The sequence below is a fragment of the Mobula birostris genome, chromosome 1 (assembly GCF_030028105.1).
Source record: "Mobula birostris isolate sMobBir1 chromosome 1, sMobBir1.hap1, whole genome shotgun sequence".
Taxonomy (NCBI): Eukaryota; Metazoa; Chordata; class Chondrichthyes; order Myliobatiformes; family Myliobatidae; genus Mobula; species Mobula birostris.
In genome coordinates, this window is record NC_092370.1 from 115687453 (window position 1) to 115707890 (window position 20438).

At 42.5% G+C, this 20438-nt stretch overlaps 1 protein-coding gene across 1 annotated transcript in view; it reads left to right on the plus strand.

The window, feature by feature from the left end:
- LOC140199149 (septin-7-like) overlaps window positions 1–20438 on the plus strand; it is a 127239-nt gene that overhangs the window by 104678 nt on the left and 2123 nt on the right. Inside the window, 3 exon segments of the mRNA XM_072260757.1 lie at window positions 5952–6077; window positions 10491–10626; window positions 12064–12209. Of these exon segments, the coding sequence (XP_072116858.1) occupies window positions 5952–6077; window positions 10491–10626; window positions 12064–12209 (408 nt within the window).

Sequence of the window (20438 nt, forward strand, 5' to 3'; positions counted from 1 at the left end):
ACAAAGAAACACCATGGAACCCATTCAAAGAAAACATCAAACACCCAATGTGCAAAAAATGAACAAATAGCGCATATGGCAAAAAAGTGACTTTAACACAGAATATTAAATATCAAATCATGGAGTCCTCAAAATGGTCCAGGATTGTTTAGTTCAGTTGAGTTGAGTGCTGTGTCATTCATTTACTGCAGGCCGCAGAGCCAGTCTGCACCAAGGCGCCCTAATCAACTCTCACAAAAATAGTGAAAAGGAGTAACCAGAAACACATGTAACAGGAACTAGAGTCCCTCAAAGTGAATCGACAGCCACGAGTCGTCCTCTTCAAACCTCGCAGCATGACAAAGGATCCTGCACTTTTTCTCCGGTAGAGGCGAGCAGGTGAGGCAGACTGGTCAAATGCAGGCAGACAGCGTTGAAGACCTGTTTGCCTCCCACTCCCATCCACGTTAATTTACGATCATAATCTTATTTGATGCTTTAATTGGTGAGGAGTAATGGACCTGATCACGGGTTCACATTCCACCTTCAGGCCACACGCTCCACTCTCCTTTGGAGACAGCAGAAGCGCCCCAAAACACATAATTAATTAGTAAGTTACAGGCCCCAATCGCATGCAGTTTAGAAGTAGCATATTTAAAAGAAGTACTAGTAGTTTCGGGAACTGTCTGCAGGATGTCGCCATTGGTTGCAGCCGCCATCTTGTTTAAAGTAGCAAGTGCGAAAGCAACATCTTGTAGTTTGGGGGCCATTTGAAAACTGTAAGTCTCGTTGGAATAGAATCCTTGTTTGTAGTGAGTGAGGGAATGACATCTTCGACAACTAGAGCTATTTGATAATTGCAGGTCTTGTCAAGAGTGAGTTTTATTTGAGCCAATAAAAAGAAAGGAGGTAAAAGCGGATCAGCCATTGTTGGAGTGGAGCAGTGTTAGAGTGGTCAGGCTTTGGCTCAGCAAGCTTGGGCATGCATAGACGCAGGCTCCAACTAAGTTTTTTTCCTAATGCTCTGAGAACGTGTCCAGATTTAGTGATATGTTTCTTGTGTGAGATGTGGGAACTTTGGGAAACTTCTAGTCTCCCTGATAAGTACATCTGCACAAAGTGCACCAAGCTGCAATTCCTCGAAGACTGTATTAAGGGACGAGCTGAAAATCGATGACCTTTGGCTCAAATAGGAGGATGAGGAGGTGATGGATAAGAAGGAACTACTGGGAGGTGGTCACCTCTGAGTTACAGGAGGCAGATGCCTGTTTGTTTGTGTATGTGTGTGAGAGAGAGAAAGAAAAATACGAGCACAGTACCCCTGTGGCTCCTCCATAGATTCCATAGTTAGGGGAGCAGGCTGGAGATTCTGTGGATATGAAAGACACACCCAGATAGTATATTGCCTCCCAGGTGCCAGGGTCAGGGATGTCTCAGATTGGGTCCACAGCATTCTCAGGATGGTGGAGGGAGAGCAGCTATGAATCATGCTACATGTTGATACCAGTGACACCGGTAGGAAATGGAGAAAGGTCTTGAAGAGAGAATATAGGCAGAAAGTTGAAAAGCAGCACCTCCAGGGCAGTAATCACGGGATTGCTCCCTGTACACTGTGTTAACGAGAGTAAGAATAGGATGATTTGGCAGACAAATGTATGGCTGAGGAGTTGATGCAGGATGCAGGGTTTCAGATTTCTGGATCATTTGGATCTCTTATGGAGAAGGTATGATCTATACAGAAAAATAGGTCTATACAGATCTATACAGAAAAACACAAGGGGGGGCAATATCTTTGTAGGCAGGTTTGCTGGAACTGTTGGGGAGGATTTTCACTAGTTTGGCAGGGAGTGGGAACTGGAATGTTAGGGCTGAGAATGGGCAGTTGGTATACAACTAGATGAAGTGTGTAGTAAGACTATGAGGAAGGATAGGCAGATGATTACAGTCAGTGGGTTGGGTTGAAATGTGACACATGAGGCTGCTCAACAAGCTCTGATTCTGTGATATTACGGGAAAGATTCTAGCATGGAGAAAGTAGTGGCTGATTGGCAGGAGGCAGAGTGGGAATAAAGGGAATCTTTTCTAGTTGGCTGCGTGACTAGTGGTGTTTCACAGAGGTCTGTGTTGGGACCGATTCTTTTTGCATGAAATGTCAATGACATGGATGATGGGATTGATGGCTTTGTTGCAAAGTTTGCAGATGATATGAAGATAGGTAGAGGGACAGGGACTTTGAGGAAATAGAGAGGCTACAGAAGGACTTAGACTAGGAGAATGGGCAAAGAAATGGCAGATGGAATACAGTGTCAGGAAGTATATGGTCATGCACTTTGGTAGAAGAAATGAAAGGGTAGGCTCTTTTCTAAATGGAGAGCAAATGCAAAAAACTGAGGCGCAAAGGGACTGTGGAGTCCTTGTGCAGGAGTTCCTAAAGGTTAATTTGCAGGTTAAGTCTGTGGTGAGGATGGTAAATGTGATGTTAGCGTTCATGTCAAGAGGACTAGAATATAAAAACAAGGACGTAATGTTGAGACTTTATAAAGCACTGGTGAGGCCTCACTTTGGAGTATTGTGAGCAGTTTTTGGCCCCATATCTCAGAAAGGATGTGCTGAAACTGGAGAGGGTTCAAAGGAGGTTCACAAAAATGATTGCAGGATTGAGTGGCTTGTCATATAAAATGCATTTGATTGCTTTGGGCCTGCATTCAGTAGAATTCAGAAGAAAAAGGATGACCTCATTGAAACCTATCGAATGGTGAAAGGACTTGATCGAGTGAATGGGGAGAATCTAAGATCAGGATACAATATCAGAATAGAGGGGCATACTTTTAGAATGGAGATGAGGAATTTCTTTAGCCAGAGAGAGGTGAATGTGTGGAATTCTTTGCCACAGACAGCTGTTGAAGCCAAGACTTTATGTATATTTAAGGCAGAAGTTGATAGATTCTTGATTAGTCAGGGTTTGAAGGGAGATGAGATGGGGGCTGAGAGGAAAACTGGAACAACCATGATGAAATGGTGGAGCACACTTGATGGGCTAAATGGCCTAATTCTGTTCCTATATCTTATGGTATTATGGCAAAATCAAAAAGGGTGATGAATACAGGACTGAAGATGTTGATATTTAAATATATGCTGAATATGGAATAAGATGTATGATGTTGTAGTACAGTTAGAGATTGGCAGGTATGATGTTGTGGCTGAAAGAAGATCAAATTTGGGAGCTTGACCTCCAAGGATAGCCTTTGTTTCAAAAGGACAGCCAGGTAGGCAAAGGGTGTGGGGTGGCTCTGTTGGTTTAAAAAAAGAAATCAAATCCTTAGAGGTGACAGGTGAAAATGCGTAGAATCTTTGTGTGTAGAGTTAAGAAGCTGCAAAGGTAAACAGACCCTGATGGAAGTTGTATACAGGCCTTCGAACAGTAGCAAGGATATGGGTTATAATTTACAACTGAGATAGAAAACATTGCAATAGTCATGGGGAATTTCAATATGCAGATAGATTCGGAAAATCAGGTTGGTGCTAGATCCCAAGGCGGAATCTGTAGAACACCCGCAAGATATTTTTTTTCAGCAACTGGTGGTGCAGCAACTCTGGGGGAAAGGCAAATCTGTATTGGGTGTTGTGTAGTGAACCAAATTTAATTAGAGAGCTTAAGGTATAGAAACCACTAGGAAGCAGTGATTATAATATGATAGAATTCACCCTCTAGTTTGAGAGGGAGAAGATAAACTCAGATGTTTTAGTATTATAATGGAGTAAAGAGAATTACAGAAGCATTCTCTTTAGAAGAGAAGGGGGACACTGGCAGGGAAGATGATAGAACAGCAATGGCTGTGAGTTTCTGGGGGTATTTCAGAAGGTACAGGATAGATGCATCCCAAAGATGAAGATGCACCAGATGGACTACATCCCAGGGTTCTGAAGGAGATAGCTGAAGGGGTTGTGGAGGCATTAGTAATAATCTTTCAAGTGTTCTGAAGGACTGGAAAATTGTAAATGTCGCCCCACTTCAAGAGGTAGAAGAAAGGAAAATTATAGACTAGTTAGCCTGTCTTCAGTGGATGGGAAGATGTTGGAGTCCATTATTAAGGATGAGGTTTCAGGGTACTTGGAGGAACATGATAAAACAGGCCAAAAGTCAACACGGTTTTCTTGCCTGACGAATCTGTTGGAACTCTGAGGAAATAAACAGGCAAGATAGACAAAGCTGTCCTCAAGAAGGATCTTGGCCTGAAATGTCGACTGTTCATGCATTTCCATAGATGCTGCCTTACCTGCTGAGTTCCTCCAGCATTTTGTATGTGTTGCTTAAGCTAGACAAGGAGAGTTGATTACTTGGATTTTCAGAAGGCCTTTGACAAAGTGCGGCACATGAGGCTGCTTAACAAGATAAAAGTCTATGGTATTACAGGAAAGATGCTAGCATGGTTTGAAGATTGGCTGGCAGTAGGCAAAGAATGTAAATAAAGGGGTCCTTTTCTGGTTGACTGCCGGTAACTAGTGGTGTTCCCGAGGGGTCTGTGTTGGGACCACTTCTTTCCACGTTATATGTGAATGATTTGAATGATAGAATTGATGGCTTTGTGACCAAATTTGCAGGAGATACGAAGATAGGTGGAGTAGTGTTGAGGAAACAGGGAGTCTTCGGAAGAACCTCGATTGAGAGAATGGGCAAAAGAAGTGGCAGATGGAATATTGTGTCGAGAGGTGTATAGTCATGCAGTTTGCTAGAAGGAATGTAGGCACAAACTATTTTTGAAATGGAGAAAATTAAAAAGTTAGAAGTGCAAAGTAACTTGGAAGTCCTCATGCAGGATTCCCTAGGGGTTAAGTTGCTGGTTGAGTCGGTGGTAAGGAAGGCACAAAATAATAGCATTCATTTTGGGAGGATTAGAATACAAAAGCAAGGATGTAATGCTGAGACTTTATAAGGTATTGGTCAGACCACACCAAGAGTATTGTGAGCAGTCTTGGGTCTAAGATCAGTGGGGTGGAGCTGCGTCTCTACCAAGGGAGGTGCTTCTTCCTTCTGCTAGCCTATAGGTTACCCTTGGGCAAAGTGTGGCACCTGCTTAGCCCCCCAATCAGGCTTACATGCAGCCATGGGAGCAAGTAGTGGATGGTTGTGTGAGCAACTGGTTCAAAGTACATTTATTATCAATTTTTGTATACATTATACAATGTTGAGATTCATCTCCTAACAGGCAACCATGTACCACAACTCCCATCCTTTAAAGACACTGCCCAGAAGAAGGCAATGGCAAATGACTTCTGTAGAAAATTTTGCCAAGAACAATCATGGTCATAAGACCATGATCACCCACGTCATATGACACGGCACACATAATGATGAAAAGTGCTGGCATTAGAAAGGATCCAGAAAGAAGTTGTTTGCGAGAATGACCCCGGGAATGAAAGGGATAACAGATGAGCGTTTGATGACTCTGGGCCTGTGCTCACTGGAGTTTGGGGGGGGGCGGGGTGGGACTTCATTGAAACCAATCAAATATTGAGAGGTCTGGATAGAGTGGTTTTAGGGACGACAGTTCCTGTAGTGGGTGAGTCTAGGACCAGAAGGTACAACCCCAGACTGGAGGGATGTCCATTTAGAACAGAGATGAGGAATTTCTTTAGCCAGAAGGCGGTGAATCTGTGGAATTCATTACGACAGGTGGCTGCGGAGGCCAAGTTGTTGGGTGTACTTAAAGCGGGGGGTGATAGGTTCTTGATTAGTCAAGGCATCAAAGGTTACAGGGAGAAGGCAGGAGTTGAGAGGGATAATTAATCAACCATGATGGCATGGTGGCACAGACTTGATGGGCTTACTCCTCCTGCCATGTCTTATGAAAAGAAAGCTGTTTTAATCACCTTGGTTACATATTAGCGGTACTTATGGAACTTAATTTGCAAAGATATTCCAAGATTATTAATTATCCATTAGCCATAACCTTGTTCCCTGCTTTACACAGAACCCACATGCAGGACCTGAAGGATGTAACCAACAATGTTCATTATGAAAACTACAGGAGCAGAAAGTTGGCTGCAGTTACATACAATGGTGTTGATAACAATAAAAACAAAGGACAGTTAACCAAGTAAGACACCTTTTATTCTCTTTACAGTTGTTCCTTCACTGAACTTGTTAACTTCTTTACAGAAACTGTTTGCTGGATTTGTCTAACACATCTCAAGGAAATTCTTTCTGTTCATTGGTGTACAAAATGGTGTCTTTAGTAAGCAGACATCTGGCAACCTTATGCAACTCCTGGCTTAAGATACTTTGTCTTTGTTCCATTCCCCTAAGTAACATTTTCTAACCCAGTGTATGGCTTCCCAAAAGTTTGGCCCTTCTCGTCAATTACTGAGAAATAGTTTCCTCAATAATAATTGTTGGCTTATTTTTTTATGTATGAGTACCAATATAAGTTTCTTGTACTTCTGCCCTGCCTGTAAGGAGGGGCTTGCAATTCAGATTGTGTTGTCCATCTGCATGTATTCAAGATGTGGAGTTACTTTTAAATGAAATACAGCACTCTGAACAGATGCATTGCTGCAGGATTAATGCACAGATTCATAATCTGAGGAAAACATTGCTATTTGTGTCACAAATGTTTATCCATTTCACTGCATAGTCATTTCTGCTATTTAAATGTGAGCAATTAACTAGACAGGCAAGTTCTTGCAGTGGGCACTGCCCTCTCAGCCGTTGAGTCAGTGGACAAAAGCTCTTATGATTGTCATAGAGCGATGCAGCATGGGAATAGGCCCTATGGCCCTCTCCTGAGTCTACATTGGCTGTCAAGCCCTTGTCCTAAACCTTATAGTAATCCTATTTTCTATCCTCCCCACATTCTTATTAACTGCTCTTCCTACAAATTTTTATCCTGGCACAAAGGTCATACTTCTGTGAAATCCAACACTGCTTTTCCTGGTCAGAGAAGATGCCTACACTGGGATAAACTAATTTTCCACCTTGTGGTTCTAAATTCCTCCTTACACTTCAGCAAAGGGAAGTTAAAACTCAATTTTCTATCAATATCAGATTTGTTTACAGAGTACCATTTGTATCACACCATTCTAAAGTTGTTGTAATTGAAATTAATTTAATCTTGCTAAGAATTTTAAATGGGGAGCAAAGGCCCCCATGATCAGCATTATGATGTCTCTGATGCTTGAAACACCCCAAATTTCATGTGGTTTGAAGAAGGTTTACATTTTGTGTTTGAGTTCTTGGACAAGTGCTGAACTAGTATTTTGTGACTGGTCCACAATCGTAACCATTTTCTTAACCATTTTCTTGTTTATGAATGCTGTAAAGGAAATACACATTTTTAAAAACATGGAGTTTGAAGACAGTATTTCTAAATTTCCATGACCTTGTAAAACTATTAACGGATACAATAATTCAAGTACTCTTAATGTTTTCAATTTGGAGGTTGTTGTGGCTTTAAACTTCAAATTGAGTGGCACACTCAGAAGAAATACTGTCCTTTTAAAGCTGAAATAATTTTTCAAACTGATAAGTAACCAAAACTTGTAATAATTTGGAATGAAAAGTGTGAATAAAATAACCAAGCCGCAACCTTCTCAGATTCCTTGATGTACAAGGTAGTATGCTACAATTAAACTTCACAGCTCTTAACTCTTGTCAACATCATAAGGTGTAATATTTTTTCTATCAAGCTTCATGCAGCAGACAATTAAGGTAATTTTTTAGTGGTGTAGTATTTGCCCATCATTTACTGTCCCAGTAGTTTTAGAGTTGAAAATTGCATTTTGAATTACGCTGTGCAGGACAGAATAGGTCAATGACAGGTACCTTGCACGTCACATGGAAAATCTGAGAATGTTACAGATATGAGTTATTTACTTATTTGCAACATCGAATAAAATTGCATAAGGTCAGATTTTAAATGTTTTATTTCATCTTTATAACCTCTCCATGTAATATTTTGCTGTGTTTTCCTTATCCTAAGAGTCTGTGTATCTGTTTTTCTTTTTAGATTTGACACAGTTGAAGGCATGTAAGTGGTTGTTTAAATTACTTGAAACAACATTTTCAACATTTGTCAGCAACAATTTGAATTTCAGTACCATTGGACAAGAACATACAAATTTTCAAGCATTGGGTGGGACTTGGTGTTATCTCCTAATAAGGTGGAAACTGCTTGTTCCAAAAATTTCCTCTGTCAAATCTTATCTAATTAGCAGGGAAAGTTACTGAATTATTCAAATATTATGAAAATACAAAAATGCAATATTTAATTTAAGGCTGAAGTATTGAATTACCAAGAGGAGATTAAACATTTTTGGAGCAATCAGTTGTGCAATCTCTCTGCTGGTGAACTGTACTTCCAGACAAACCCACGGTAGGAAGGATGAGCAAGTTCCATTGAACACTCGTGTGTTACTGAGCTCTTGAACTGCTTTTTTGCTTTCCTGTTGCTTCTTACAGTTCGACAAGTCCTTTTTGGGAATGGTGGCCAAACCAACAGTCTTGCTTTTGCTGTACCACCCTACTCTGAAAATTTTACTTTTATTTCCCTTTTGTGGAATGGATCCAGTGAGATGCAAATGATTCTGCAGTTTCTGCACGTGGAATGGAAATGACCAAGCTGTGATTGTATTCTTCCAGTGGTCATCTAGGAGAGAGAAAACCTCATGACTTTAGTCAAAGGACACAAGATAGTGTAACCCCAGTATTGGTCAACAGTAATACTAACCAAAACAACTTAATTTGTTTATTCCTGTCACCTCTGTTCTACTTTTGTACCCATGTCCTTCCATCAGGATGTGTTTGGGACTTTGTCTTCAGGATACCGCTGACTGGTGTTGCATTCCCTTTTTCCTCTGTCTTCATCAGGTCTGATGGATGGGCTGCTGGGGGTGATATGATTTTGGTTTTCTGGTTGTTAACTTTGAAAACTCTGAGGGGAAAACCTCATGACTGAGTTTTAAGGTGAAGTTACTTTGACCTCGATCTTCATAAACAGATTAAGAGGTTTTCTTGAGCAACACACAAAATGCTGGAGGAATTCAGCAAGTCAAGGAGGGAAATAAACAGTGGAGATGTTTCAGGTGGAGACCCTTCATCTGAAATGGAAAAGAAGGGGGCAGAAGCCAGAATAAGAATGTGGAGGGAGTGGGGTGGAGTACGTTAGCAGGTGATAGGGTTAGGGTGAGTGGGGGGGAATGAAATAAGAAGCTGGGAAGGAGGAAGGGAACCAGAGGAAGGTGATGGGATGAGAGGGTAACCAGAATGGGCAATGGAAAAAGGAGGAGCAAGGATGAGGAAGTTACTGGAAGTTAGAAAAATCAATGTTCATGCTATTAGGTTGGAGGCTACCCAGACGGAATATGGTGTTTTGTGTCTAGCCAAATTGAGAGCTCATTGTTAAACAAAACATTTCCTTCCTCCTCCCATTCTTACCGAATCAAAATAGGTACTAGTTATGTGCAAAAAAAATGCTAGGACTTAGTGCATCAAGTAGCATCTGTGGAGGCAGAAGATGTTAAGTCAGCCTTTTAGGTTGAGAGCCTGCATCAGACTGAGGGGGAACAGGAAAGATCACTGGGATATACAGTAGGAGTGTAAAGGGGGCTGTGTGTTAGGTTGAACGAGATAGGGAGGGTCTGGGAGGGATGAATAAGAGAACCACGTGGACTGGTGAGTGGAGAGCACAGGAGTTGGGTTATCTTTTTCATCTTTTGTTCACTTTTCCCACCTGCCTACCCCCCCACCTAGTTCCATCTGCACAAAATCTCCTCCATCTGTGGCCTCCTGTTCCACTGATGTATCCTGGTAGTCTTGATTGTGAGATCAATCCTGATGTAGAATCTCAATCTGAAATGTCGACTTGCACCTTCCAGCCTTCGCAGATGCTGCTCGACCTGCCGAGTCTTCCAGCATTTCTGTGTTCTTGACTCCAATTTCTGCAGTCTCATGTGTCTTCATACCAGTTATGCAATTAGTGTAATATTTTGTGTTGTACTCTAATAAATTTCAGTGGAAATGCTGATTGAAATTAAGAACTGGTCTGATCTTCCACCTACTAACTACTCTTTTTTTCCTTTCTGTATTTTGGGGACAGTTTAACTACAAGCCTGTACCAGGTTGATTCCACCTCCCTCCCTCTGTCTCTAAGTGCTTGTTAAAAGTTTGTAATAACTAGAAGTTGTGTCAGTCCTATGAAGAAAAGCTACTTCATGTACTAAATAAGCCCTAGAAACTTGTGTGCCTATTTATTTGTTCACTATGGACAAGGTTTTCCCACCTTTCATTCTGATGTAGAAGGGAGAAGTGTGTTTTCTCCAGAGGTTTGCAATCCCTGTGAGTTTGGTGTGAAGTCTGAGGACAGTTGTCTCCATTGAAGGGGTGGCCTGAGGCACCAAACGTTTTTCTGATTTTGGTTTCTTCTGAAACTATGAAATCGCACCTCCTGAAACTCATTTGGCTTTCAGATTGTGTTTACATTGTGAAGCTAACAGATTCTGGTTACTGGTTACAGAAGCCCTCTAGCCCAGATGGAGGAAGAGCGGAGAGAACACGTGGCAAAGATGAAGAAGATGGAAATGGAAATGGAGCAAGTCTTTGAAATGAAAGTCAAAGAGAAGATACAGAAGCTGAAAGATTCTGAGGCAGAGGTAACAGCACTTAAGAATACTGTGATTAGCAACGTGTCTGGATTTCAGAATGATGATGTTTTTGTATTGATTTGCCAAGGACTGAACATGTAAGGTTTCTTTACCATTGAATTATTTTGCCCGATGGAATATGTACTAAAACTGTGAGCTTGTTGGCATATATTTAAAATGTAATTCTTTGTGGCTGCTGTTAGACCAGCGTTTATTGATCACTGCTACCGCCCTAGAAAAGTGCCCTTTGCTTCCTTGAAACACTACAGTCAGTACAGTCATCTGTAGTTGCTGGATATAATGGAATATTTGCTTAACCTCTTTGGAGGGCAGTTAATGCAGCAAACAGAATGTTGCTGTGAATCTTAAACTTGGTGAAGTAGTGAATGGGACTTTTACCAATCTTGGTCTAAATTCCAGGTTTTTAGGTGACATTTTAGTTTGAGTTTGGAAGGCTATGTGATTTCAGTAAAATGTCAGAAGCTATGATATAAATATGTGGCAAGCTTGCAGGGCCTTCTAGTTATTGTCCTCAGAGTATAAAAAATAATCTCTGTACATCCTGCTGTTTGAGTTGAGAACATCTTAGTATCTGAAATGAATTTCTTAAGCATGTCAATAACCAGAGAAGTGATCTTTTAGGCAAGTTTTTTATTCAAGTCACACATTGGATTGATGGCAACAGTTTAAAAGATAATGGATTAGCAAAGCTACAGCTTTTGTTAGGTTTACTTGTTCTGTGACCTTTATTATGAATAAGTAGTTGCATTTATCAGTATCAGTTCCAGTTATTAGTGTAGCCAACCAGCGACGTGTGTCAGAATCACATTTATTACCTCTTATTGGTATGATGAAAAGTTTGTTGTTTTGTAGCAACAGTTAGTACAAAGCTATAAAATTGCTCTGGACCACATACATAAATAGTGCAACAATAATGAGGTAGTGTTCATGGAACATTCAGGAGTCTGATGGCAGAGGGAAAGAAGCTGTTTCAGGATCGTTGAGTCTTCAGGATCTGTACCTCCTCCCCGGTGGTACTACAAGAGGGCATGTCCCAGATGATGAGGGCTCTTAGTGATGGATGCCACCTTCTTGAGGCATGGCCTCTTGATGTTCGTTGGGAAGGTTGCTCCCATGAGGGAGCTGGCTGAATTTATAACCCTTTGCAGTTCCTTGCGATAGCATGCATTGCAGCCTTCATACCAGGTTGCAGTTATAGAGCTGGTAACAACTTGTTAGTGTGTTTAACATAACATTGTAATTGTTGCAGGTGGGAAAGGGTTGTAGGGTGTCCTCATCTTCCCCATCAGCTGTGCCTGAGACTTCAAAGAGCCTTGTGCCTTGCTTCAGTCTGGGAGATGAAGGCTTGGTTTCCAGTAAACAATGAACTGCCACTGACTATCAGGTGGGGCGAGGGAGCACTAATTTGTGTGCCTTGCCTCGTAGCTCCAGCGACGCCATGAACAAATGAAGAAAAATTTAGAAGCACAACACAAAGAGCTTGAGGAGAAGCGCCGCCAATTTGAAGATGAGAAGCAGAACTGGGAGGCTCAGCAGCGCATCTTGGAGCAGCAAAAGCTGGATTCCACAAGGTACGCTCCCATTCCAAGGCCTACCTGAGTTAGCTCCTTGGGCACCAATTCCTCCCTCTGTGCTCAGTCCACCAGCGTTTGCAGCGCGGCAGTTCAGGACACTAAATTCAACATAGAACATAGAATAGTACAGCACAGTACAGGCCCTTAGGCCCACATTGTTGTGCCGACCCTCAAACCCTCCCAAATAAGCCCCCACCTTAAAATCCTCCATATACCTGTCTAGTGGTCTCTTAAATTTCAATAGTGTATCTGCCTCCACCACTGACTCAGGCAGTGCATTCCACGCACCAACCACTCTCTGAGTGAAAAACCTTCCTCCAATACCCCCCTTGAACTTCCCACCCCTTACCTTAAAGCCATGTCCTCTTGTATTGAGCAGTGGTGCCTTGGGAAAGAGGGGCTGGCTGTCCACTCTATTTATTCATCTTAATATCTTGTATACCTCTATCATATCGCCTCTCATCCTCCTTCTCTCCAAAGAGTAAATCCCTAGCTCCCTTAATCTCTAATCATAATGCATACTCTGTAAACCAGGCAGCATCCTGGTAAATCTCCTCTGTACCCTTTCCAGTGCTTCCATGTCCTTCCTATAGTGAGGTGACCAGAACTGGACACAGTACTCCCAAGTGTGGCCTAACCAGAGTTTTATAGAGCTGCATCATTACCTCGCAACTCTTAAACTCTATCCCTCGACTTATGAAAACTAACACCCCATAAGCTTTCTTAACTACCTTATCTACCTGTGAGGCAACTTTCAGGGATCTGTGGGCATGTACCCCCAGATCCCTCTGCTCCTCCACACTGCCAAGTATCCTGCTATTTACTTTGTACTCTGCCTTGGAGTTTGTCCTTCCGAAGTGTACCACCTCACACTTCTGGGTTGAACTCCATCTGCCACTTCTGCATCCTATCAATGTCTCTCTGCAATCTTTGACAATCCTCTACACTATCCACAACACCACCAACCTTTGTGTCGTCTGCAAACTTACCAACCCACTCTTCTACCCCCTCATCCAGGTCGTTAATAAAAATGACGAAAAGTAGAGGTCCCAGAACCGATCCTTGTGGGACACCACTAGTCACAACCCTCCAATCCGAATGTACTCCCTCCACCACAACCTTTTGCCTTCTGCAGGCAAGCCAATTCTGAATCCACCTGGCCAAACATCCCTGGATCCCATGCCTTCTGACTTTCTGAATAAGCCTATCATGTGGAACCTTGTCAAATGCCTTACTAAAATCCATATAGATCACATCCACTGCACTACTCTCATCTATATGCCTGGTCACCACCTCAAAGAACTCTATCAGGCTTGTTAGACATGATCTGCCCTTCACAAAGCCATGCTGACTGTCTCTGATCAGACTATGATTCTTTAAATGCCCATAGATCCTCTCTCTAAGAATCTTTTCCAACAGCTTTCCCACCACAGACGTAAGACTCACTGGTCCATAATTCCCGGACTATCCCTACTACCTTTTTTGAACAAGGGGAAAACATTCACCTCCCTCCAGTCCTCCGGTACCATTCCCGTAGACAATGAGGACATAAAGATCCTAGCCAGAGGCTCAGCAATCTCTTCCCTCGCCTCGTGGAGCAGCCTGGGGAATATTCCGTCAGGCCCTGGGAACTTACCCGTCCTGATGTATTTTAATAACTCCAACACCTCCTCTCCCTTAATATCAACATGCTGCAGAACATCAACCTCACTCATATTGTCCTCACTGTTATCAAGTTCCCTCTCATTGGTGAATACCGAAGAGAAGTATTCATTGAGGACCTCGCTCACTTCCACAGCCCCCAGGCACGTCTTTCCACCTTTATCTCTAATCGGTCCTACCATCGCTCTTGTCATCCTTCTGTTCTTCACATAATTGAAGAATGCCTTGGGGTTTTCCTTTACCCTACTCACCAAGGCCTTCTCATGCTCCCTTCTTGCTCTTTTCAGCCTCTTCTTAAGCTCCTTTCTTGCTTCCCTGTATTCCTTAATAGACCCATCTGATCCTTGCTTCCTAAACCTCATGTATGCTGCCTTCTTCCACCTGACTAGATTTTTCATGTCACTTGTCACCCATGGTTCCTTCACCCTACCATTCTTTATCTTCCTCACTGGGACAAATTTATCCCTAGCATCCTGCAAGAGATTTCTAAACATCGACCACATATCCATAGTGCATTTCCCTGCAAAAACATCATCCCAATTCACACCCGCAAGTTCTAGCCTTATAGCCTCATAATTTGCCCTTCCCCAATTAAAAAATTTCCTGTCCTCTCTGATTCTATCCTTTTCCATGATAATGCTAAAGGCCAGGGTGCGGTGGTCACTGTCCCCCAGTTGCTCACCCACTGAGAGATCTGTGACCTGACCCGGTTCATTACCTAGTACTAGATCTAGTATGGCATTCCCCCTGGTCGGCCTGTCCACATACCATGACAGGAATCCATCCTGGACACACTTAACATACCCTGCCCCGTCCAAACCCTTGGAACTAATCAGGTGCCTGTCAATATTAGGGAAGTTAAAGTCACTCATTGTAACAACCCTGTTATTTTTGCACCGTTCCAAAATCTGCCTCCCAATCTGCTCCTCAGTATCTCTGCTGCTACCAGGGGGCCTATAGAATACTCCCAATAGAGTAACTGCTCCCTTCCTGTTTCTGACTTCCACCCATACTGACTCAAAAGAGGATCCTGCTACATTACCCACCCTTTCTGTAGCTGTAATAGTATCCCTGACCAGTAATGCTACCCCTCCTCCCCTTTTCCCCCCTCTCTATCCCTTTTAAAGCACTGAAATCCAGGAATATTGAGAATCCATTCTTGCCCTGGTGCCAGCCAAGTCTCTGTAATGGCCACTACATCATAATTCCATGTATGTATCCAAGCTCTCAGTTCATCACCTTTGTTCCTGATGCTTCTTGCATTGAAGTACATGCACTTTAACCCTTCTGCCTTCCTACCTTTACACTGTTTATTCTGCTTCTCTTTCCTCAAAGCCTTTCTATATGTTACATCTGGCTTTATGCCATGCACTTCTTTTACTGCTCTATCGCGCCAGATCCCATCCCGAACCATGCTCGCAAACCTACCTGCAAGGGTATTGCTCCCCCTCGAGTTCAGGTGGAACCCATCCAATCTGTACAGGTCCCACCTTCCCCAGAAGAGATCCCAATGATCCAAAAATCTAAAACCCTGCTCCCTGCACCAACTCCTCAGCCACGCATTCAACTGCCATCTCCTCCAACTCTTACCATCACTATCATGTGGTGCTGGAAGCAATCCTGAGAACTCCACCCTTGAGGTCCTGTTCTTCAGCCTTCTGCCTGGTTCCCGAAACTCTCACTGCAGGACCTCATCCCTCTTCCTGCCTATGTCGTTGGTGCCAACATGCATCACGATTTCAGCCAATGAAGAAAATAGCTCTACTTATGCTGGAGCATGTCACTACTTGCTTCAGCCATTTCAGGAGGGCTAGTTAGAGCTTTTCTTTGTCTCCCACTAAACAACTGGGTCTCTAGGAATCTGAATGTATAGCTCCCACATAGGTACTCTTGTCTGTTGGATGATTCAGTAATTTAAGAAGAATAATCATATCCTGGACTTAGTTGCAAAGGACATGGCCTCAGTAACTGAAACCTCTTCAGTAACTAGTTTGCTGCCTCTACTGCTATGAATGCTATGAGCCTTTGCTGGAATATCATTTTTCTAGATAGGTACAGAGACTAGATAGCACCCCAGCTGTTGTGTTTTGTGTCCCAACCACAAAATGCCAGTGCCTCAGTCAAAATTAGAGAAGCCATACTTGTTGGACAAACTCAGTCAGATTCTCTGATCTAGATTTCCATTAACAAACGCCTGGACCATTTTCTCTAACATGACACTGACCTTGATCATCATCGTCCCCGGTCCAGGCTCAGTAAATCCACTCGGTTTGATTGTTCAGGTGGTCATCAGAACCGTCAAAGAATAGCATGTCTGACCATTTTGTGATTATAATCTTGATGCTCCTATTAACATGTCATGTTGGGTTTATTGTCATATCTACATTGGGGTTATTGACATAACAGGAAAAAAGAATTTGCCAGAAGTACAGTTTCTTTGTATTTTTGCCCTTTGTGCTAATAGTCTTCCATCAAGTTTGTTGCACACATCTCCAATGGCCATGACTGAAAGGAAGAAGAGGCCTTGAGTTGATTGTGGTTTTCAGCCTATTAAGTCTGGAGGATTATTTGTGGAGCGTAGACTACTACCAAATTTGTGCATAGTAAATTCCCACGCACAACAGTCTGAAAATAATGGGGAAGAAGTGTTGGCTGAAGGAAATTACTAGCCAGGCATGTCTTGGGGATCCTCTTCATCTATCTGAGTGAAAAGATGAGATTGCTGTATAATCTCTCATTGAAATCATGTCACCTTGGAGCAGCAACAAATTTTACCCTGCTTTATGAGGTGTAAACTCAATCCCTACATCACCCCCCTTGCCTTGTAACCATTACAGGTGAAACAAAGATTTACGTACCCCTCCTCCAGTCTAGTCTACTTAATTTGGTGCTCTCGATGTGACCAGCTTTACATTGCTGAGAGCAGGCTTACACTGGATGACTTCTTGGTCACCTTCAGCTCCTGGTTGTTAACAATTTTAATTCCCATCTCATTCTCCACAAGTGTAAACTAGAGGAACAGCACTTTCAATCCACCTAGTTACCTGTAACCCAATGACAATGAAGATTGAATCCTCCAATTTCAGGTAATCAGGTATTCTTTTCTCACTCCTTCTGATTGCCTCAGATTATCTCTCACATTCGCTTCTTTCCAGTCAGCCCAGACACATTTCCCAGTTTCTTTCCCACTTGGTTCCATTTCACTGTCGTCCACTGCACTCCCCATCCCTCTCTTAGCTTGACTGACCGACCTTCCTTATCAGATATCATGTGCAGCCCTTTGTAGTCTCCAGCCTCAGTCACCTTCCTCCTCATCGGATTCCATCTGCCTGTCAACCCTCCCCCACCTAGAACCAACTATCAGTTGCCAGCTCCTATCTCATCCGTCCCCTCACCTCTTTTGACTGACTACAGTATGTCCACTCTAGACTCTCTGTCCTGATGCATGGCCTATTGAGTCTGCGCCTTTCCATCACAGCTAATTTATTATCCCTATCAACCTCATTCTACTGCCTTCTTCCCCATAACCTTTGACAACCTAAATAATCAAGAATCTATCAACCTCTGTTTTAAATATATCCAATGAATTGGCCTGCACAGTCTGTGGAAATGAATTCCACAGATTCACCACATTCTGGCGAAATAAATTTTTCCTCATCTCTGCTCTAAATGGACATCCCTTAATCCTGAGGATGTGCATTCTGGTCCTAGACTCCCTCACTATAGGAAAAATCCTCTCCACATCCACTCTTTCTAGGCCTTTCAATATTAGATCGGTTTCAATGAGATTCCGTCCCCTCCATTCTTATAAACTTTAGCAAGTGCAAGTCCAGAACAATCAAATGCTCCTCATATGTTAACCTTTCCATTCCCAGGATCATTCTCGTGTATCTCCTCTGGACCTTCTCCAATGCCAGCATGCCCATTCTTAAATCAGGAAATTAAAACTGCTCACAGTATTGTGTGTGGTCTGACCAATGCCTTTTAAAGCCTCAGCATTACATTCTTGCTTTTGTATTGTAATCCTCCCAAAATAAATCCTAACATTGCATTTGCCTTCCTTACCACCAGCTCAACCTGCGAATTAACATTTAGGGAATTCTGCATGAGGTCTCCCAAGTCCCTTTGCTCCTCTGATTTTTGAATTTTTTTCCCCGCTTAGAAAACACATGCCCACACGTTTATTCCTTCTGCCAAGGTGCGTAACCATGCACTTCTCTACAGCATATTCCATCTGTCACTTTGCCCATTCCCCAATCTAAGTCCTTTTGCAGACACCCTTCTTCAATATTATATATCTCTCCACTTTTTTGTGTGTTGTCCACAAACTTGGCCATCAATTCCTTCATGCAAATCATTGACATAAAAAGTGAAAAGAACCTGTCCCAACATTGAACCTGCAGAACACCACTAGTCTCCGCGACAGCCAACCCAGAAAAATCCCCCTTTATTCCCATTTTTTTGCCTCCTGCCAGTCAGCTAATGCTCTAGCCATGCTGGTACCTTTCCTGTAATACTATGGGGTCTTATCTTGGTAAGCACCTCGTGTGGCACCTTGTCAAATGCCTTCAGAAAATCCAAATAAACAATATCTGCTGATTCTCCTTTGTCTATCTTACTTATTATTTCCTCGAAGAATTCCAACAAATTTGTCAGGCAAGGTTCCCCTTTACAAAACAATGTTGACTTTGGCCTAGTTTATCATGTGCTTCTAAGTACTCTGAAACCTCATCCCTAATAATAGACTTCAACATCTTTTCAACCACTGAAGTCAAGCTAACTGGCCTATAATTTCCTTTCTTCTACCTTCCTCCCTTCTTAAAGAGTGGAGTGACATTTGCAACTTTCAGTCCCCAGGAACTATTCCAGATTCTAGTGATTCTTGAAAGATCATTACTAAAGCCTCAACAATCTCTTCAGCTACCTCATTCAGAACTCTGGGGTGTAGTCCATCTGGTCCAGATGATTTATCTACCTTCAGACCTTTCATCTCCCCAAGCATCTTCTCCCTAGTAATAACAACACTCACTTATGTCCCTGACTCTCTCACATTTCTGGTATTTTTCTAGTTGTCTTCCATAATGAAGACTGACGCAAGATACTTAGTTCCTCCACCATTTCTTTGTGCCACATTACTATCTCCATTCTTGTTTCTCTCTTACTCTATATCTGAAAAAAGCTTTTTGTATTCTCTTTTATACTATTGGCTCTCTTACCTTCATGTTTCATCTTTTCTCCCTGTATGGCTTTTTTAGTTGCCTTCTGTTGTTTTTTAAAAAGCTTCCCAATCCTCTACTTTTCCACAAATTTTTGCTATAATTTAGGCCCTCTCTTTAGCTTTTATATTGTCTTTGACTTCACTTAGCCTCAGTTGCCTCATCCTCTGTTTAGAATACTACTTCTTTGGGGTGTACTTTTCCTGTGCCTTCCAAATTTCCGTCAGAAACACCAGCCATTGTTGTTCTGTCATCATCCCTTCTGGTGTCCTCTTCTAATCGACATTGGTCAGCTCCTCCTTCATGCCTCTGTAATTCCCTTTCTTCTGCTCTAATACTGATATATCTGATTTTAGCTTCTCGCTTTCAAGCTGCAGGGTGAATTCTGTCATTTTTTGATCATTGCCTCCAAAGAGTTAATTTGCCGTAAACTCCCTAATGTAACCTGGGGCATTGCATAACACGAAACCCAGATTTGCCGTTCCCCTAGTGGACTCAACCATGAGCTGGTCTAAAAAGTAATCTCATAAATCTACCTGAATATTGAAATCCCCCATGATATTGCAACATTGCCCTTTCATCCTGGCTACTGTTCAGAGGCCTGCATATAACTCCCAACAGGATCTTTTTACTCTTGCAGTTTCTTAACTCTACCCACAAGGATTCTACATCTTCTGATCCCATGTCACCTCTTTCTAAAGATTTGATTTCATTTTTACCAGGAGAGCCACCCCACACCCTCTGCCTCTCTTCCTGTCCTTTTGATACAATGTGCATCCTTGGATGTTAAGCTCCCAACTATGTCCGTCTTTCAGCCATGACTCAGAGATGCCCACAACATTATACCTGCCAATCTCTAACTGCACCTCAGGATTATTCACCTTATTCCGTATACTGTGTATATTTAAATATAGCACCTTCAGACCTGCGTTCATCATTCTTTTAGATTTGGGTCCCCAAGTTACACCAGCTCATCTCACTGACTGCAATTTTGCCCTACCATTTGCTTCTCCTTCCTCAGTCTCACTACACACTGCATTTAGTTGTATACCAAATGTCCCATCCTCAGCCTTATCACCCTCGTTCCCACCCCCTTGCCAAATTAGTTTAAACCCTCTCCAACAGCTCTAGCAAACCTGCTTGCAAGGATATTGGTTTCCCTTGGGTTGAGGTGTAATTTGTCCTTTTTCTACAGATCACATCTTCCCTAGATGAGATCCCAATGATCCTGAAATCTGAAACCCTGCCCTTTGCCCCAATTCTTCAGCCATGTAGTCATCTGCCAAATCATCCTATTCTTGCTTTCACTGGCATGTGGCACAGGGAGTAATCAAGAGATCACTGCTCT